Raw genomic sequence first — 22,581 nt, 5'->3', positions numbered from 1 at the left:
ATGCAGGAAAAATAAGTTTGAGCAGACATAATTGTTTCCTTAAAAAACAAACCTTTAAAAATTAAGGACAATCTGCTTTCATTTTAATGAATGTGTGTGGTTTCATGTGCTGTGTGTGTATTTATTTTAGGCCACTGCAGCAATCTAGTTTCATAGGGGAAAATAATAATTGGGACACAGATGGCTCCTAATGCCTGACAGCTAGTCCTTAAAGAACCTGCATCTTTTCCTGGGCTTGCATAGAAGAAAATGACATGTTTAGTTTAGGGTGGTCACCATGTGTGTATCCATGCACACTTCCAAAAATCTGTTTCCTTTCTAATCCAAATTTCTGCATAGACCTTTTATTCTTATTGATTAAATTATATACTTCCCAGAGCCCATCTTCAAGTTAAATGGGCAGTTAAGAAATAAAATATAAATAAGTAAGTAAGTAAGTAAGTAAGTAAGTAAGTAAGTAAATAGTGGCAGTGCAGATTGTATTATTAAATTTAGAAAATTTGCAGATGAATAATGTGTAAGGCTACTGCAAACTTCTTAGCTATGTATAAAAGTATATGTAAACCTTTTTTCATTTGAAATAAAAGTATTCCCATAGATTCAGCTAGGGTATGACATTAATGTTTTTAAAGGAAACTCTGTCTTACATCACTGCAGGTTTATGAATAGCTAAAATGCATATATTTTCCTCCTATCCCATAAATTCATAATTCGTTACAGCTATACTGTGAAAAGCTTATAGCAGACCACCTTGAATAATCATCATGTGAAGAAGCTGCCCTATGTGGTTGCAAACTATTAGTCCATTTAGATTCCTTGTCGGCTTTGTACAGTAGAATTTCAGAGTTCTCTGAGTGGTATTAGATCAGAGTTTCTCAACTTTGGCAACTTTTAAGAAGTTTGGACTTCAACTCCCAGAATTTCCCAGTCAACATGCTGACTAGAGAAATTCTGGGTTTTGAGATGAGATCCACCCTTCTTAAATTTAACAAGGTTGAGAAATACTGTATTAGATGATGGGATAAAGAGTAGGGGTAGTTCTGCAATAGGATGGTGAAGCAGTAGAAAGGTAAAAGAGAGGAACACACATTTCCTCAGAGCAGTTGCTGAGAATTGGACAGATTTCAGCTGAGAGAGGAAATGGGGAGGACAGGATGTGAAACTGCTCTTTCACCGGTCCTTTCATTTTCTTTAAAATCACTTTTAGACATTTGTGCATTGAATCAGTATATGAGTAAAGGCATGAGTGTTCTGACCTCATCCTTCCTTCTGACACTATACTCACTAGTTTGGATTACTGCTGGATATTTGTTTACATGAATGTCTGCCTGGCAGAAGCCTTACAACTTTAGCCATTATATAGCATTATAAGAGACCCAATTTGATGTAGTAGTTAAGGTATCAGACTAGAAACCGGGAGACCACAAGCTCTAGTCCCACTTTATACACAGAGCCAGCTGAGTGACCTTGGACCAATCACTTTCAGCCCTAGCAAGGAGACAATGGAAAACCACTTCTGAAAACATTACAGAGAAAAATGCAAGAAAAAAAAACATATATTGCCTCATTGTTTAAGAAAACAGACAACATAAAATTCTAATCTTGGAAAAATATTTTCCCAGTGTTTTCAGATTTTTTTTCAGGTTTTCAGCAAACTTCACTTTCATTTCTAATTTCTTTGTGTTTATGTGATTCTATATATTTTCCGGTGAAATACAACTTTTCTCAAACTATGTGCTTAGAATACCTTGTCCATTTTAATGCATTATGAACGTACATTTCAAAGAAATATTTTTAAAGAAATAAAATGGGTCTCTTCTCTGCCCCAAGGGAGGGTTAGACAGTATCTAGGACAAAAGGCTTTGGTGTGCAACAGTAATATTCAGTATTTAAGACCTCTTGCTGCCACCTAGAGATAACATTAAAAATAATACTCTAAACCATTTATTGGTGAATGCAACAACTTTTATGTGTTACAGTGAATATATTTTTGTGAGACACGCACATACAAAACACACTTTTAAAGACTGATGAAATAATCCAGGGTTTACAAATATTAATGCTGGGCAAGGATATGTGCTTCATAGCTGAAGAAAATCTTTATGATAGGATGTATGCAAATTTCTATTGATGAGCCATGCCCATTTTTGTTAGTGATTCAAAAGCTTTAACCTATAAATACTCATATCTGAAATTGGCATTCATCTCTATTTTAGTCCAATGTACAAATCGTATGTTGGTTTAACAGATGAATTGTTGAATTAATATTTATAATCCTGTGTAACGTAGAAGAACAGTGTGCTAAAAGTACAACCTGCTTTATTTCTGAGAAATGGTTACAAATCGAATTTTGATTCTAAAGAGGAATTATTCTGTAAGGGTAAACTTGAAGAATAGCAGAGAGTGGAGAAAATCTCCATCCAAAGGAAATAGTGAAGGAGAGAATTCTTATTTGATCACAGATTTGTTTGGGCATGGAATGACAAATTGCACCCAGCAACTGCATTCTGGCATGTTCTATATACCAACACCGTATTTTTCAGAGTATAAGACGCACCTTCCCCCCCCCCAAAAGAGGCTGAAAATTTGGGTGTGTCTTATACTCTGAATGTAGCTTTTTCGAAGCTTTTTTTTTCAGCCCTAACGATGCTAGCCATCTTCCACGCACTTTGCTTGCTCCCTCCAACTCTCAGCTGTGTTTTAGAAGCTGTGTTTTTTATCCTCAAGCAGGGGATAAAAAGCGTGCATGCTCAAAACCAGCAAATTAATGTGCTGAAGCTGACCAGACTAAGGATGCTAGCCTGATGATACCTAGTAGGCAGATTTCCCCCCCCCCTATTTTCCTCCCCAAAAACTAAGCTGCGTCTTATACTCCGAAAAATACAGTAATTATAAGGGACAATTAATTGATGGAAGTCTGTTCCCACCTATTTTTAAATTCTATACTCTATAAAATTGTATTTATTTGAATGTTTCAGTTGTCACTGTGTTTTGCTATTAAATAAATGGTTTTCAGCAAATGTGTTTGTTTTAGTGAACATCTTAAATCAATTTCCAAATCTCATGTTAGTGATTTTGGCGGCCAAGTCGTGCTTTTCATTTTTGTTCATGAATGACTTACTTTATATAGTGGTTTAGGCAGAAGTAGTAATATTTTATCAATCATAATCATAATACAGGCAGCATTAATGTTTTTTTTATTTGTAGAATGTAGCAACCTAAATTTAGTTAAATTTAAAAATCCATTGGCTCCAAATTCCCAAATTCTTTTATATTATCCATGTTCACCCTTTACTAAAATTCACACTGATGATCTTTGGCACCTGCTGCTTTGACTGACGTGACAGTAGCTTCCTGCTGTTTTCTAGAGGGCTTGTATTTTGTATGCACATTGGATTTCACATGAGACAGAGCACACAGTCTTAACTAATAAGGAAAACAAGGCACGTTTACTTCTACAGGCAATAACATTGATGTTAGGAGGAAAGCAGATATCACTAGAACAACATTTTCCAGCGTTTATCTAGAACAAACATAATGTGCACTTTGAATTTGTAACAGTATGTAATGCTTTGCCTGCAAAGGGAAAAATAGTATCCTGGATTGTGCATGACACATAGCACCAATAAGAACATGACTTTTCCCAAGATTATACTACTCTCAGCTGAGAGTGGACTGATGATGTTACCTAGTTTGGATAATGAAATGTCTACAGGAAAACAACCAACCTCAGTGAGCACCAAAGGCTCCTCATATCAATCCTGAGCTACAAATAGTCTCCATATCAGCTTGAATTCACTTTCACATTATTTATTTATAATATTTATTTGCCGCCCATCTCGTATCCAAAGACTCTGGACATTCATGGCATTTCTAGTATTATAAGCCCAATAACTGAACAACCATTGCATTTATAATAATTAACCACAATTTAGTTCCCATTGATTATAATTAAAAGTTGGATTCAGATCCTAGATGAAGAGAGTACATTGACAGAGTGCTGTGTATATAGAAGCATTTGTACACATTTTTCATGAGGGTAATTTTGTTAATTCTGTCACTGTTGGAATGTTTGACAGTTTGTAGCAAGTTTATGGATTCAGGAAATGGGGTCTTAATTCAAAGTTTCTTCAGCCAAATAAACATTAAGTGAAGATGCTGAGTTAAGATATTCAGTAGAATGAAGCACTTGCTTCAGTGCTTTCTTGGTGGTGGATATAAAGATTAAAGTGTCTTTATTTAAAATAAAATTATGTCATCTTTTAAACATGTAAATAGCTTAAAATGTTTGACTATTTCCTGACTGCATGATAGTTATACAGAAACATGAGACATAAATTAAATAAGAGATAAGAGTATAAAATACTATGAGATCTTTATAATAACTTTTTATTTGTATAGATTTAGTTTTCACAGTGACTGGATCAGAAATGTTGCATGTTGCATATGAAATTCTTGTTATTGATGGTGCTACCCACCTCACCTTGTTACTGCTTTCTTTAGGCTTTTTTAAGGTGCTTAACTTAGAAAAGCAAAATTCCAGAAACATGTTCATACTCTAAGAAGAAACAAGGGCCAACTTCACTTACATTTAATAGTGTAACAAACATGACCTACCAATACGTTTTTAATGCCATCCCCATGACATTACATCTGTTCTCATCTCATGAGTGAGACAGATTGGTAGTACAAGTTTTAAAGTAATATATTTTGCTTTATTCTGCCTCAATGAAGGGCAGCCACAAAATGCAAAAAAATCTGTTAGGCTTAGTTCAGTGACAGTCAAATGACAGTACTGACTTGAGAGAATGGCTATAGATGCAGGATAGGAATCAGCAGTGGGGACTGCTAATTATAGATTGATATACTTTGAGTAGAGAGCACTTCAGCTTGGCAGTGGAGAAAGACCTATAGCCTTGTTAGAAAAAAAACCAATGTGTTTTGTGAGTGTATATGTGTATTTGAGGGATAAGTTCCAAGAGTAGTGTAATTTAAGAATATGATGCTAAACAAGATGATATCAAAATTGTATGCAAAATAGATCAGTGGAACTGAACCTAGCATGGGGAAAACAGTGAATTACCTTGTCTCTCTAATCATGTTGCACAGCGCATTGACCAGGCAGTCTTCAGGATCTTCGATAAAGCTTTGGAAGATCGTATTCTCATGATCCTTATGACTAAATAGTGTGCCCAAGCCTCCGTTACACTGTAGTTTCCGCATTACATGGAAAAATTCATATATAGAGGAATTGCTGCAAACAATTGTCCTGAAACCTGTTGTACTTATTCATTAATTATGATTCTTTAATGAAGATATTGCACAGCAGAATTTCCTGTCCAATTATATTGGAAGGGAGGGATCCCTGTTCTAAAGTAGCCTTATAGCGTTATAAGCAGGGTTATAAAGGAAACTTTTCTTCTTCTGTGAAGTAGCATTCCCACAGGGATTAGATTAGCATCAATCCTATGGCATTTAGGACAGTCATTGAGACCTAGCTATTCTAGGAGGTATTTAGAGACTGGTTAGAAAAATGAAATCTCTCTCTCTCTCTCTCTCTCTCTCTCTCTCTCTCTCTCTCTCTCTCTCCCTCCCTCCCTCCCTCCCTCCCTCCCTCCCTCCCACTCTTTTTCTCTCTCACACACACGAATTAAATGGTGCTTTATCTTATTTCTTGGTTAAATTATATTATACTTTCTATTTTGTTACTCTATTTGGGGATTGGAATGTACAGTGCTTATAGTCAGTTGCAACTGAATTATGTTATGAGCTTGAATAAGAAATAAAAATGAAGTATATAGATTTAGCATCATAGGCCTTAGATCAAAACACACTCACCTCAGTGTTTGTGGAGATTCTCAGTCATTCAGATCATGGTTGTCCCAAAGATGCTTTTTCAAGAGGCAACTGGACTTTCTGATTTTCTTTGAAGACCTTTCGCTTCTCATCCAAGAAGCTTCTTCAGCTCTGACTGAAGAAGCTTCTTCAGCTTCTTCTTCCCCACTATCCAGTCAGAGCTAAAGAAGCTATTTGGATGAGAAGCAAAACGTCTTCAAAGAAAAAACAGTTGCCTCTTGAAAAAGCACCTTTGGGACACTCAAGCTATTAGGGCACAAAGTAAGAAAATTCCAGAAACATGTTCATATTCTAAGAAGATACAAGGGCCAACTCTTGGGTGAAGTACCACCAGTACACTGATGACACTCAGCTATACATCTCCACCCCGGACCACCCCAATGATGCCCTTGAAGTGATGTCCCAGTGCCTGGAGGCTGTATGGATCTGGATGGGGAGAAACAGACTAAGGCTCAACCCATCCAAGACCGAATGGCTGTGGTTTCCAACATCCTGATATAGTCAGTTGGTGCCATCACTGACTATTGTGGGCGAATCGTTGACCCCCATGGAGAGGGCTCGCAACTTGGGTGTCCTCCTGGACTCACAGCTGTCTTTTAGAAGAGCACTTGACGGCTGTGGCCGGGAGGGCATTTTATCAATTCGCCTGATTCACCAGTTGCGTCCTTTTCTGGATCAGGACTCGTTAAATACAGTCACTCATGCCCTCGTCACTTCCCGCCTGGACTACTGCAATAATGCTCTCTACACGGGGCTCCCCTTGAGGAGCACCCGGAGGCTCCAGCTGGTCCAGAATGCGGCCGCGTGGGTGGTTATGGGAACGACGTGGCACTCCCATGTGACCCCCCTCCTGCGCGAGCTGCACTGGCTCCCGTTGGTCTTCCAGGTGCGCTTCAGTGTTTTGGTTACCACCTTTAGAGCGCTCCATGGCTTAGGACCGGGGTATCTACGAGACCACCTTCTGCCACCAGTAGCCTCTCACCGACCAGTACGCTCCCATAGAGAGGGGCTTCTTAGGGTGCCGTCGGTCAAACAGTGTCGACTGGCAGCCCCCAGGGGGAGAGCCTTCTCTGTGGGGGCACCTGCCATCTGGAACGAGCTCCCCCTGGAGATACAGAGGATCCCGGATCTGCGCGCTTTCCGCCATGACCTCAAAACATTCCTATTCCAGCAGGCCGGCCTGGCCTAACCTCTCTTTTAAACTGTTTTTAAATTTTTTAAATTTTAAATTTGTCTTGTAAATGTGGGGTGTTTAAAATTTTGTTCTCTGGGCCAGTTTATTTAATTGTATTTTAATGGTTTTTTAACATTTGTATTATATGTGTTTTATCTTTTGGCTGTTCACTGCCCTAAGTCCTTCGGGAGTAGGGCAGTATACAAATTCAATCAATCAATCAATCAATCAATCATTCAATCAATCAATAAATAAAAATAAATAATAATGGACCCAGATGGAGTTAGACAATTGGACAGAAAAACAAGGAAGCTTATGACAATGAATTATGCCTTGCACCCTAAAAGTGATGTTGACCGATTATATTTACCAAGAGCAGAGGGTGGTTGAGGAGTCCTACAAGTAAAGCAGATTGTGGAAGAAGAAAAATGCAGCTTGAATGATTACATCCAGAAAAGTGAAGAACCAATGATTAAGGAAGTAAATAAAGGAGGCCTTTTAAAGATAACTAAAACAAAAGCAGAATATAAGAAAGAAGTAATTGAGCAGCGAGCTGAAAATTGGAAACACAAAACTCTGCATGGCCAATACTTGAAAAGTATTGAAGGCAAAGCTGACCAGAAACTAACTTGGAATTGGTTAAGATCAGGAGTACTGAAAAAAGAAACAAAAAGCTTTATTTTGGCAGCTCAAGAACAAGCCCTAGCCACAAACTGCATGAAGGCAAAAATTCAACATGTTACCACCAACAGCAAATGCCGCCTCTGCAATGAGAAAGATGAGACAGTCGACCACCTGATTAGTGGGTGCAGCAAAATTTCACAAACTGACTACCTACAACGCCATGACCGTGTTGCTAAAATCATTCACTGGAAATTGTGCCAGAAGTTTGGATTTGAGTACAGCAAAAACCACTGGGAATATCAGGTTGAGAAAGTTTTAGAGAATGAGAAACTCAAGATCTTGTGGGACTTTAGGATTCAGACTGACAGGCACTTGGTCCACAAGACACCTGACATAACAATAGTTGAAAAGAAAAAAGTGTGGTTCATTGACATTGCAATACCTGGTGATGCACGAATTGAAGATAAGCAGCAAGAAAAAATCACAAAGTACCGGGACTTGCAAATTGAAGTTGAGCGACTGTGGAAAAAAGAAATCGTGTGTTGTCCCGATTGTAATTGGAGCCCTTGGAGCAATACCCAAAGGGCTACCCCGCTATTTAGAAATTCTAAATTTGCCAGACTTGAACATTTTGACTCTACAAAAAACCACCTTACTCGGAACAGCTTACATCCTCCGACGATACCTTAACAGTTCCTAGGTCCTTGGTTAGGACTCGAGCTGCTGAGCTATTAATCAGCCTCAAAGGCTGTGAATCTCACTAAAGATTAACTAATAATAATAATAATAATAATAATAATAATAATAATAATAATTACTCCACTTACATTTAATAGTGTAACAAACATGACCTGCCAATATGTTTTTAATGCCATCCCCATGACATTACATCTGAAATGTGTATGCTTCAGTAGAAATTCTGCACTAATGTTGAATGTATGACAGTAATTGACCCTGGCAATTACAGGTCATAATGGTCATAAAGCAGGTCACCATATCACCAGACATGATTTTATGAAATTTTCTGCAGCAGTCAAGTGAACATGATGGTAATTAAGCAAATCCATTGATTACTGCTGGGCAGTTTTTTCTGGAAAGCAGAAATAAGCACCGGTTTCGAGAAAAACTTCATAAATTGTGGTCACATGAGTACATGGTGCTGCAAATGGGTGTAAATGCAGGTAAGATGTTGAGCGTCCAAAATGTGGTCATGTGACCACAGGAGAGGCTGCAGAACTTCAAAACCAAGTTGTAAGTAGCTTTTTGGAGGTCCATCATGACTTCAGTCGTTAAGTGACTGGTGGTAAGTTGAGGACTACCTGTAAAACCCACACATGTAAGTGGCATGTAGCTCTTAAATGCTGAAGCTTTTCTTTTTTTTCTTTGTGTCCTAGGAGGGGTGTCTGTGGCCTTCTGACAGCTCATCTTCTCGACAAGGACCTTCAGAGGTAAGCCACAGAAAGGATCACCAGGGATTCCTTCTTATTTTGAAATTTCAATTATTTGATTTTCTAATGGAGAGGGAAGCAATGTAGTATGGAAGTCACATGTGGCATTGTGGCAATTATGTTGCTGCTCTTAACTATAAGCATATACCTGTAGATTTCAGAATTAAAAAGTATTATAGAAGGAAGAGAAAGTTGATTGCTGTGGTTGCACATTTACCTGAACTTCAGTTTCCCTGCAATACTGTATTGACAAATACTATGGAAAGTGCTTGGAAGATTACATTGGAATATGCTTTCTTAAGGAATTGTTCTGCTTTTAGATAATTTTGTAAAGCAGTATAATAATAATAATAAGATCTCCTAAGGAATCTTTTTTCCCTCTGAAATTGTTTCAACACCAAATTGGATTTTTTAAAATGTGTTTGTATGTATGTGTGCACTCAAAATGTTGCATGCATTTCTGAATTTTTTTTAGGTTTGACTATACTGATTGCTTTACATTGCAGATTATGTATGCCCCACGTTCCAGGGACAGATTTACCGCTCCATCTTTTCTGCAGCGAGAACATTTCAGTCGCTTCCAGCCAACTTATCCCTATGTGCAGCACGAGATTGATCTGCCTCCTACAATCTCTCTTTCTGATGGTGAAGAGCCACCACCATACCAAGGGCCCTGCACTCTGCAGCTTCGGGATCCAGAACAACAGATGGAACTTAACAGAGAATCCGTGAGGGCACCACCAAACAGAACTATATTTGACAGCGACTTGATAGATGTTTCAGTATATAATGCGGGCCCTTGCCCACCAAGCAGCAATTCGGGAATAAGTGCAACCAATTATAGCAGTAATGGAAGGATGGAAGGACCACCCCCAACTTACAGTGAGGTCATGGGGCATTATCCGGGTTCCTCTTTTTTCCATCACCAGCAAAGCAACGCGCCTTCTTCATCACAGAGGGGGAGCAGACTTCAGTTTCAGCAGAACAATTCAGAGAGCACAATAGTCCCTATTGAAAGCAAAGACAGGAAACCAGGAAACTTTGTCTAGTTTCTTTTTCCGTGTGCACTTGAAGAGAGACGGGAGAATCAAACAGGAGCATAAGGGAAGCTTCTATGCCCCTGTGCACAATATTGTTAAAAGTTCATGTGACACAATTTAGTAAAACCAAACGTACAAAGCTGTTCTTTATTTCCGATTCCTTTAATGGGAAGTGCATGAAAATTGTTTTGAAATAATTGCAACCTTCCAGTCAGTTTGGCCATGAGCAGTGTTTTTTAAAAAATATATTATTTTTTTAATAACGTATTTGAATTATTTAATTTTAAGAAGTAACAGGCACAGAAACATTGGCCTGTTTTATAGTAAGTTAAAGCCTAAAAGAGGAGAGTTAAGAAAGATTACTAGCTAAATGGGGGCAAAATTGGCCAGTTTGCTTTCCCTCCCTTCTCCCAGAATATATGATTTCTTTTTTCCTGTTTCCACATTTATGTTGTGTGCCAAGTTTTTTTAGAAAAAAAAAACTAAAAGAATACAAGGAGTTAATTTGTGTTGTGATACTAGTGTGTTAAATTTGCACTATCTTTCATGTTTTAAATATCTACGAAGGAACTGTTTTACCTATAAGGTTCTTCTATAAGGTGTCTTTTCACCTTTTCATTATTAGCCCCCAGGACTTTGCCCAGGCCTCTATTGATGATCCCATTTTGGGGCATACAGATTTAAATAGGTTTCTTATCATTCTACATAACTGACAATAAATGATAGAAGATGTTTTAACATGTTACTGTTTGCAATAATTTTGCATTCAAATAGGGTATCAGCAAATTCTCTTAGAAATTTATAGGTGGAAGAAAGCAAATGTGAAAATACAGAAGCACCTTCTTTAGGTGGTTTTTAGCTACAAGCCATTTGTTATACTAGAACAGATTAAATGCCACATTTACTTTTTTTTGTAACTATAGCTATAACTTAACTGCTTGTCACCCTTTTCTTTTTTACACGATTCAGTGTCAGTAGTACTTAAAGCTTTTGCAAATTTTTATCTTCAGTGTAGTCCATAATATATTCAGTCATATAGCCTTACTTACATCATACAATAAATGATTTAAAAAGTACAACATGGATTCTGCTGTTAAATTATAATTATGTTGTTTAATATTAGTTTTTTGTGTTTTACTTTCTAAAGACAGTGATCTATTCTCAGTCTGCGTTTCTTATCTGATAATGTGGGAATAATTGATTGCAGAATGCTACCAGGAACTGCTTCAGAGTATTAATCAGTTTTACAATTGGTTAATGTTGTTCTGCATCAAATTGATTTTAAATCTATTGTGCAAGCAATCACATAATGTTTTAGATCTTTTTTTCTTAATTGAAATTTCTTACTCTCTTGAATGCCACATTAGGACTGCTCCAGTTTTTAGACTTGGACTCTAAAATATTCCAGCAATTTTGATCTGTTTTGGAATCCTCAGTTATTGGCTTTTATGCTTGATCATGTGTTTTTAGTAAATTGAAAGAGTTTTGAAGGAAATGGTTTTCTATTCAAAAGCACAGCTAAAGCACAACAGGCACTTCAAATATGGTGAGCAAATGAACTTTAAAAGAAAACAAAAGAAAATCTATAGAGTTCTGATATTCTGGGCAAAATTGCAATTGCAGACAAGTTTCCTTCAAATTTCCCTTTTTTATGGTTTTTATAGGCAACATTTTCCTAATTGAAATAGTCTAACAAGGACATCAATGGCACTATAACAATGTACTGTACTGATACCTTTGTTCTGTTTGCAGAATTTTTTTTCTCTTTCCGGAGGACTTCTATAACCTGAAGTAAGTTAGAGTGAAATCTGGAATCTGAACTCAGTTTCTGATCTATGCAGAGTTTTTATGCCAAAATAGCATGTGTGGTGGATGTGTGTTTTAATTCCATCTCTGTCTGGAAGCTTTCATAAACCTTAAAAGTGAACTCAATGACTAGCTTGAAAAAATCCTTAAATAACAATTCTGTTGTAAGGATAGAATCCTGTTTTTGTAATTGGGTAGAATCTGTTTATGTCCTGATTATGTAGCCATGATTTAGAAGCTATTTTTCTGATCCTTGTGATCTTTACTGATTCACATATCTGTCATGTGACAATTGTAAAAACTCTGTGATATATATGTGAAACAGCCATTACAAGTTGGCATCTTCAAGTTTTCATATTTGGTGAACATTGTTTCTTTCAATAGATGTAAATTTTTTTGATACTATTTGGTGTTGCCCGTTTAAAAATGTAAGACTGAAATCCAGTGACTATTTTTGAAACCTTGATTTCCAAATGAAATTTCTCTGAACTAAAACTCAGAATGACATAGTCATATATGACATATTTTAAATTATAACTCGGGTTTAGCCAAGAGAGCAAAACTCACGTTAATACAGTTTTATAGTTATATAAAAAAATTCATTGTATGAATGGATAATTAAGTCAACCCTACTTTTTGACTTTGGAAGTTGTCAGTCTTAACTGGAAACTCTTGAATATGTAGATGGAAAGTCGGTATAATGATTAAATGCTTGAAATTGAATTTTATGTACTATTTATTCAAAATAATATTTCATAAAAAGTAATTTTATTTGATGTTAAACCCAATATTAATTTAAGCACTGACATAATTTTTAGATTACTAGAAAACTCCCTCAAACTGCTAAAATCTATTTCTTTTTTTTTCTTTTTTTTCCCTTTCCCCAAATGTTTTACTGTTTTGGTCCCATTATTGCTGAAAGCTCTGGATAGTTCTTGTATTAGGATTCAAAATGGGCTACAATGTAGGAACAGATGCTTTAGAAATGAGCCTTTCCTTGTGCAATGTAATTACTGGAATTTCCTTTAAATAATGCCATTTTGGAACAGTGCCATAACAATCTCAGTAGGTTGATTTTATGTTTCTTTTTTTCCCTTTTTTCTTCCAACTCTTTTTTGAACCTGGCACCTCTGTATTATCTTCTCTTACTACTGTCATATTTATATTTTCCAGAAATGTTGTTTGAAAGCTTTATCTCAAATTCATATGAAAGCAGTCTGTTTAGGAGTTAGAATAGGAATTAATGGGAAGCTTAGAAATATGTTAATTCTAGAGTGTTGCTTCAGAAATGGCATCTTCAAATGGTATTTTATAGGGCAAATATTTTTAATGAGATAGATTCATAAGAGTGAAGTATTTGGGACTTTTAAAGGTTGAAATTATTTGTCTCTCTTTTAATGGTGAAAATGCTGTCAGCTTAAATCTGAAACTGAGTATTTTGGGCTTTTGGGATCCAGATGAAATGTTAAGAAGGATAGTGATAAGTTGTAGTGATAAGTCTTATGAAAACATTTTGTAAGGTGGAGCATCAAATGACAGCCTCCCTACATCAGTATTTATCTTACTAAAAGCTGACTAAAAGTTATTGCAGTAGGAAATGTCATACTTTTCTGCAACCTGGCAGTCAAAATAGAGTAGTATTGTCCATTTTATGACCCTTTCAAAATTGGTTGTCTATCTGTCTAATAATGGGTTGGCCTTGTCCAGGAGCTAGCAATGCATAACATGCAAGCCACATCTACATGATAAAATTATTGTAATAAAATTAATTTCATGTTTTGCATTTTTTTTAAAAAGGAGCAACATTTATAGACAAACCAGCAGTTTATTCAAAATTGTATACTTTAGTAATTTTTATACCTATATATGCAAGGCATAATTAATCCCAACTTTTGAAAAATGCAGTCCATGAAAATTTTCTTTTGATACATAATTACAGTTGTGTGCAGCTCTCAACAATCTAAATATCAAATGTTATAAATAAGTTGTGTATATTTGTAATGCACAAACGTATACACAAACAGTCTTTTTTTACTTAGGTCATCTTTTAATTAAGATAGAGGGTCTTGCTTAACCCAGGAATAATTGCTATTTATTTTCAGGTTAGAATCCAGTTAGTTATTCTTATCAATTTTTTTTATCAAATAAAAAATGTCTTAGTATAAGTTTTCTGTATTCAAAGAATAAGCACACACAGGGATTAGTAACAGAATTAATATAAATACTTTCTTAATTAACAAAAATCATTATTTCATCTGTCCTGAAACCTTTCTTTCCTTAAAGTATTCCTCATCATGTACAACATAGTTGATTAGGATCTCAGAAGTCTAGCTGTAACCTCAAAAGTTCTCCACTTGCCAAAAAAGTTATATAGAAATAAATGGCTTTAATCTGCTTTTAAACCATACAATTAAAGCCCATCTCCTCTCCTTTTTTTTTCTTTTTCAGATTACTTGTAGCAATCTGTATATGACTATGCAGTAATGAGTCTTGTGGTTTGCTTTAATATATTGTAACCACATACAGGCTTACAACCTAAATGTTCTAAATTAAGTCTCATTAACTCAATTTGTCATCCTATATGCATTTCCAAGAATTAGCCAATATGCCTATATACATTTCCAAGAATTAGCCAACAAACAATATGTTTGTTGTGTATGAAACACAGCAATGTATGTTATACTTTCAGCTTCTTACGATGTCATGTAGTATCCTTGTGCAACATAGGTATAGATACTGGATTCTTTCTCTGCATGCTTTATGCTCCATAACGTCAGATAATTTGCACAGGACCTCTTAGGATCATAAGGTTGGGGAAGGAAGAAGATTTTATATGTGAGGTTTAAGGTATTTGTGAAGTAAATTGGGTTAGATTTCACTGATCAAGTGTATTGATCTTTCCAAAGGCATGTAACATCCTTTTAAATATTGGTGCGGAAGTGGGTATTAAATTCAAGAAAAACATATATGAATCTCAATTGCAGGCAATTTGAGTCTAAATCTTTCAGATAGTGATGTTGAAGGACAATTAAGTGGACAATTTGTATTTATAAACTAACACATTTGATCAAACCATTTAAACTCTTTAATATCAAAAACTACATTGTCATGAAGTTATGCTTGATTATACTTATGCCCTAAATTCTGGACAGAAAAGTTTTGTAGTGCTTGTTAAGATGAGTTACTGCTGATATAGAAAGGAAATCAGCCTGTTGCTGATGAGGCTCAAAGAGACAGAAATTTCTTTGTTGCATATTTAAATGCATAAGTATTTAAGGGGCTAATTTGACCTCATGGAAGCAGAGAGATTGCAAGGGCAAATGATCTATAACCATTTCCAAGAGATGCAGATGAGATTTATTTATATGCAACAGAACACAACAGTGATAACATATTGTTCTACATTAGTTTTCTAAACCAAAACTATATTGCAATTTTCTAGATTGAAACCTTGATTGTATTGAAAAGTCAGTCTCTTAGGTCCTAAATATATAACAATATATAACAATAAAGACAAAATATAAAAAAACTATGCCCTGAGACCTTTATTTTGTAAAGAAGAGACAATTTATCATAATTCCAAGGACATAGATTTTTCAGGACCATTATCCCTAACTTTTGCAATGTGAGAGCTTGAAATTTCTGTATTAGGAACAGATACATTTTAATTCTGGAATATATTTGTGGCTAAAATATAAGGGCAAAACTTTGCATGTTTATTTAACTGGATAATTTTTATTTAGTAGACTTAGTCTAAATAAACACAGTATATGGATGGATATTTTGCAGCATTACTTGGGGTGGGGAAAGAAAGGCATGAATCTGCAAGCTACTAAGGAATTGTCTTAATTCTGTGTTAAATAGACAAAAGTGAGAAATTATAAATGAATGACTTGGGGCCTAATATATTGTTTCTGAAGTGAGGATTGTACATACCCCACCTCCATACCCCTTCATATATGTGGCAATCATAGCCCATACATATAATCTCTTAAATTGTGAGATGATTCTGTATCAGTTATATTTTTTTGGCTTTTTTCAAAATTACACTGTGCTGATCTTGGGATTTTTCCTGCCGAGCCCCTAAATCCTGCCTATCAACATAAAACTGCAGAGTTTGCTCTGTTTTATATTTTGTAAATTAATGAATACTCTTTATTTAAATACTCATACTACACTTTATATGAAGAGCTTAAAGATGATATTACTCTGTTCATACTTCAATTTAGTGAACAAATAATGTAAACATTTTATAAGTAAACTCCCTTAAAACTTTATTATTTGGGGGGGCATTTTTCATTACAAAAACAATGAATTATATATTATACTCTTCAACAACTTTTCAATTTTTTATTATTGCTACTTTTTTAGAAGGATCATGTTTACGATAGTACAATGCTATCTCATTTTATAAGCCTTCTGTACCTTTTGATGCGGAATGTGTTTCTACCATCTGAGATGTCTAGAAAGCACCAAGCCTTCATCTTGGGGGGAGATGAATGAGGGTTGGGGAGATCCCTAATGTTTTGAGGATTGGAGTATATGCTGTGTTAATGCTCCAGTTACCTCTCTAAGTTTCCACATCACATTGGCCCTTTAGACCAATGTTTGTGACCCTTTCAGCTTGAATGTTTGAAGAACATTATTAATAGCTACCCAGAGTTGCCTTGAATTGCAAGATTGAGTGGCATATAAATTTAATAAATAAAATTATTGGCAAGGGATGAGAGGGGTGTTGGCAGTTTAGCATATAACTAGCATACAGATATTCTTCATTAGCATAGCATATATTTTGGAAGGAGCAGGGGTCACAGGAAGTATGGATTTTCTGAGCTCTCAAGCTGAAAGCCTTACTTTAATCGCATTGCCTGCTCCTAGCAACAGCAGATCCTTGTTTTGAATGCTGTGTTGTTTTAGCATTTCCTCGCTTTCTCCTACATATCAGAAAAACTGAACAAACAACATAGGTAGGGTCAATTATGTTCCCATATGTAATCTCAAATATAATTAATTTGGTCTTTTTTTTCCCATTCTTAATAATAGTAAAGAAGTTTCATTTCTGGCTTTGCTAAATAAAGTGAATCTGTCCCATCTTTGGATCCTAATTATAATTGGCATTGTGTCTCTTATTTCTTTGTTAATTCCGTTCTCCATTTTTACTTGTTTCAGCTCTGGTGAATGCTGTTCTCATAATACAGTTTCAGCCATTTACTAAATCCAATCTGGGCAGCTCCATTGTACTATTCAGCAATTTTTGAAATAGAAACCACCCATTTTCCTACATTTTGTAGGAAGTATATCCATAGTTAAGCCCTGGAAAGTCCTTGTGCTATCTTGAAACAAATCAATCACTACACCATCATTTCTTCTCTTTCTATGGATAAATGGAATTTAGAGTTGCAATTCTGATGCAGTATTAAATTTGTTTGATAGAAGCACTTGCATTTCTGTTTAAAATAATAGGGATGGAGAAAGGGAGAGGAGGTGCATAGAAATTGCTCTGCAATATTCCTTTGAAATATATGAAACTTTTATTCAATAATACTTGTGTTTAAAATGAAATGCACCCCCTCCCCTTGTGGGGGTAGCCAAATGTACTTGTTCCACAAGATCTTACAGTAAAATCAATAGATTTTTAATATTTTGTTAATGCAGCTACCTTTCATGCTTGGTCAATTCAAACATAGGTTTATACTGTTCTCCAAGAGATGAGATTTAATTAAATTAGATCATGGATTTAATTAATAGTAAAGCTGGTTAAGAATGCCTATTTATTCTTGACAACTTGAGGGAATTCAGCTTTACACTGCAGAAGCATTTTTGAGTATGCATGAATTATTTCACTTGAAGTCAAATTCCCATTAATTCACCTTTGCCATATATGTTCTCTTCTTCCTTCTAACTTCTTTTCTTTGGTTAATGTCAGATTTTTCTCACTGTCCAGGGACTCTTTATAAATTAGAGTAGGTTGAATTGTTTTGATTCAAGTCTTTTCATTTGGGGGATTTTTTCTTTTCTTTTATATAATTCAACCTTTGTACGCATGTAATCTTTATCTCTTAGTTCAATGTACAGATGTGAAAATAATTTGGTAAAATTAGTGTCCTTTAACTGATAAAGAAAGAAATCAGATTACTGTTACTTGAAGAAACTTCCTAATTTCATGTCTGTCATTTTGAAAAGTGTACGTTCTCTATTACTTAAAAGGGAGTATGGTCTAGGTGCAATGCTCTAGGAACAATATAAATATGCATTTCCTCTTCTGGATAGATTTGAAGGAAGTCCATCACATTTGGCTAGACAGTCATGACTTGTTTTCTGTACGAAAACCTTCTGAAATATTTCTGAATATTTCTTCTGAAATATTGTTCCTCTCTATCTTCCAGAAAAGAGAAACAAGGCTCAGTTCATTAAATCATTGTCTGGCCACAATTAATTTGACTTGAATATATGATATGAGAATGCACACTGTGGTTCTTAATAATTGAATATTTTGCATGGTAAGCCATAAAACAGTAGTTAAGTTCATTTTGCTCCTTTCCATCTTTGAATTTGTCAAAACAGATAGTTAAGCCACAAATAAAGTATTCTTCTGTTTCAAAAGAGAAAATTCTCCATTCCCACTCTATGTGAACTTCGGTCTTAACAAATACGGTACAAATTGTTCACTGAGTTCTGCCATTATTCTGGATACATGACCTATGAAAACATCCTAAAGATACCAAGTTTCCTAATCTGCTCCCTTAGTATCTAACATGTAAAGAAACATCAGGTTTCATCTCTGAACAGCCTCTCAAGCTTTACTTTTGCTCAGCTCTGAAATACGCTGTTCTTTAGGGGATAATGGATACTTGGGTTCAGTGCTCTTTTAAATATACTAATTTTACAGGTTAGTGGTTTACTGCTTCTGATACTGCCTTCCTACAGTACTCAATGAACAGTGACAACAAATAGAAAACATGCATTGGAGAATGGGCTAATGCTGATTTCCTCAACCATGATGTATTTCAGAAATCCTGCATTACAACTTCCATCTTTCCATTTAGAAAGGAAGAAAAGAAAGTGGCCACCAAAATTTTTAAAAAAACTTTAAAAATGATCTTAATTGCCACTAAGGTAAAAAATAAATTGAACAAATAATTATTAATTTATAAATGTAAATGAATAAATGAGACAACCCTCATCAAGGGTGTTACAAAAAAAATTACACAATTTAATCCACCTTAAAGATTCATATGTAAATAAAGACCACTTTTAATAGCATATTTAGAATGTGCAGTAGAAGGAGCACTTTAAAAAACTTTTTAAAATTAGTTTTATTTCACTTTAAAGCTAAAGTCAAAACAACAAAGTCAATATAACAAAAATATCCGGGAGCTACTAAAAATTCCCATTAAAAGAAGGGAAGATCTATACTTTTGGAGAGGGCAATGACTTCACAAATTAAATTCATATTTGAAATTATTTTGTTCATCTTTTGTCCCTTTCCAATTACGCTTAACAGTTTTAATGAAATACAGTAGACCACTTTCTCCATCAGGTCACTGAAAATATCTAGGTGATTTTTGCTATTTTTCTGATTATTAACAATGCTGTTTTGACTGAAAAAAGACATAAGAGTGAGAATCTACAAAGAGAAGTATTTTGCATATTTATCTTAACTGCTTATCAGCAAAATCATTTCAATGAAAGAATGCTGTCAGAAATGCTTGAAGGGGAGCAATAGTTTAATTTCATAGACATTTCTATTTAAAAGGACTTGGCATGTCCAACTGAAAAAAAGTGATAAGGCTGGAAATGAATTAATACATCATTTTGTTGTGCAAAAAAGATATTTTAGGCATATACTTTGGAGAGAAAGGGAAAGTGAAGGCAAAGGGAATGAAAAGTGCAGTATCTGAGGATCAAATCAATAGTAAATATTGTCTGTCCTCATTTTGTCCCCTGAGGATTAAACTATTTCAGAGTAATTTCTTTTTTGTTTTCTTAATAAAGTTTTTATTACTACTTTGTTCTATGATCCAGAAACATATTTCTAAAATTTGATCTTTATTTCCATTAAATGCTTTGCTAAATTTACCTTATGATTTTTATATTCCTTAAATAACTTGCAATCCTTCATTTGAGAGGTTTTTTTACCTACATAATTGAGACATGAGCTTTACGTTATATCTATGATATTTATGTTATAATACATTGTGAACCTTGTAAGTGATGTCTCTGCCCCTCTACTAGATTATTAATTTACAGTAGACTGGCATACCTACAAGGAAAATGGCCTTCTGTTTGGGAAGTCTTGTGGCAATCCTGTATTATGGTAAAATGTTCCTTACGCTAAAATCACTTCCAAGCAGAAGTGTTGGATGTAGGAAAAATGGGAAGTATATTATTTCTCTTCATTAAGAGGCCACCAAGTTGAAGAAGACTAGAGGTGGAAAGTTAAAGGGGAATATTGAAGGTGAAACCAAGTAATCATGAACTTCAGAATGACTATAGAGATTCTTAGTCATCTAGGTCATGGTTGTCCCAACAATGCTTTTCCAAGGCAACTGAATTTTGTTTTTTACTTGAAGATATTTCGCTTCTCATCCAAGAAACGTCTTCAATTCTGGAGAAGCTTCTTGGACAAGAAGTGAAATGTCTTCAGAAAAAGCTTCTTGGATGAGAAGCAAAACATCTTCAAGGAAAAAAACAAAGTCCAGTTGACTTGAAAAAGCACCTTAGTGATGAACTTCAGAAGTTTTTGATTAGGAAATACTTATTTAGGAATTGACATTACACCATTCAGTGCTGGAAACCTCCATCTGGGAGCTTGGGGCAGAAAGTGCATCTTGTTAACTCTACCAAAGCATTCACTGATTGGGCTGGCTGTTACAAATGCTTCAGCCCTAAACTTTCTTACTTGGAAGTGAGCCCTATAAAAATGGAGGGGATTTGCCTCCAAGTAATTGGATGGGAGGTGATTTGTTGCTATTTTGATGCTGCTTTGAATGGTTTGTGAGATTATGTGGAGACAATGTGGCATGTGCTAAAGACCTTATGGGCATTCCTGTGCTTCTTATTTACCGTCTGCCTTCCCCCCGCCCCCTTTTAGTGGATTGGCCTCTTATGTTCCTCTGGGGATATTGGACACATTAATGCATGTATGTAGATGAAGATGTAGTTGAAAGGATTCTGCATGTTTATAGTTTCTAAAGTAACTTAAGAGCCTCCTGCTCAGCAGACAGAGCCCCTCTCCCCCACTGTCTGAATCAACAACACTCATTGAAGTCAATGGAAAGATTCCGAAGGGGTCAAATGACTCTTCTGAGCGAGCTAACTTTATGCTCTCTTTTTGTTGTGCCTCATTTAAAATGGTGCTCTCTCTCTCTCTCTCTCTCTCTCTTTCTTTTTTTTTTGCAGCTTATTTCCTCTGCTTTTGATGTTTTAGGTGCTCATGAATATATTATACACATATCCTACCCAATGGGTAGAACAAAATGAAATCCATTTTTAATATTGTAAAATGTTCTGCTGGAGAGAAGATAACTGTTTGAGCACAAAAGGACTCACAACTTGATAATTGCTTACGCATCTTTAGTTTGTGTTTTGTAAGAGAATTTGCAATGGAATGCATTCAGAAAAGAAATCCAAATATTTTTATTTTATTACGAAATATCCAAATGATTTAAGGGAAAAAGGAAGCCTGGAACAAACCACTTTCAGCTAATCTACAGACAGTGATTGATACATGAATCTTTATTTATTAGGAGATTTTTGTGAGTATGTTTATATTGACACTTTTTTAAAAAGTCAGTTTTAACTGTGGGTAGCTGCTAGTTTGATTTTTTTCCTGTTCTTAATAAAACTGGACCAGTATTCAATCCATTATTTATTATTCCCTATCAATCTCAGTATGGACCAGATCTTGTGAGCCATTGTTTTTTAAATACCAATATTTTTAAAAACTACATTATGAACTTGGCTTTAAAACATCCCTGAAAAATATAAGGTGTATAATTTTACCAAATGAAATTTTTTAAAAGATGCCATTTCTACTTTTAAAATTTTCAAAGTGGTGTTTTTAAGGGGTACATGTTTGTATTTAGTATACATCTTTTTACATATATAGTATATGTTCACAATCCATGCAAAAGTGCACTCTCAGAGGATCTGAAGCAACATTCAGCATTCATAGCATCCCTGAAACAATATATCTACATATCTATGTTGCCCACTCCATGTACTTGCTGTGTTTTTTATTCGATGCACAACACTGTCATATTTGTGTGTCTTTTCCTACAGTTGTGTATGATTTTTTTTAAAAAAAGGTTTGTCTGAATGTTACATGTTGATATTTGAAATACTTTAAATTAGAATGACTTCTGAAGAACGTGGATTACAATTTTTCTGTATTTCCCTCTTCAGGTTCTTTCATTTCCTGGTTGATGACTTAAATATTACAAACATTATCCTATTGAATCTAAGTAGTACATTTTGGATTCTTTGATTTTCATTTGGAGAATGAGATGAGTTTTAGTTTCTGGATTACACACCAGAAAAATACTCTTTTATTTGGCAGATACTGATCTCAGCGTGATTGCCTTGGCAAGCCAAGTTTACCACCTGTCCATGCCAAGGTCTGTTTTGAGGT

At 35.1% G+C, this 22,581-nt stretch overlaps 1 protein-coding gene across 5 annotated transcripts in view; it reads left to right on the top strand.

Annotated features, from left to right (window-relative positions):
- Positions 1–12,671, top strand: part of LDLRAD4 (low density lipoprotein receptor class A domain containing 4) — a 260,918-nt gene extending 248,247 nt beyond the window's left edge. For all 5 annotated transcript variants that reach the window (XM_034429402.3, XM_034429403.3, XM_034429405.3 and 2 more), the window contains 2 exons: positions 9,049–9,102; positions 9,609–12,671. In XM_034429402.3, coding sequence (XP_034285293.1) covers positions 9,049–9,102; positions 9,609–10,151 — 597 coding nt within the window. In that variant the 3' untranslated portion in view covers positions 10,152–12,671. The remainder of the gene's footprint in view (positions 1–9,048; positions 9,103–9,608) is intronic.
- Positions 12,672–22,581: the final 9,910 nt, after the last annotated feature.

Source organism: Pantherophis guttatus, chromosome 3 (assembly GCF_059756535.1).
Source record: "Pantherophis guttatus breed Tessera chromosome 3, ASM5975653v1, whole genome shotgun sequence".
NCBI classification, from domain to species: Eukaryota; Metazoa; Chordata; class Lepidosauria; order Squamata; family Colubridae; genus Pantherophis; species Pantherophis guttatus.
This window is presented reverse-complemented; position numbering and strand designations above follow the sequence as displayed.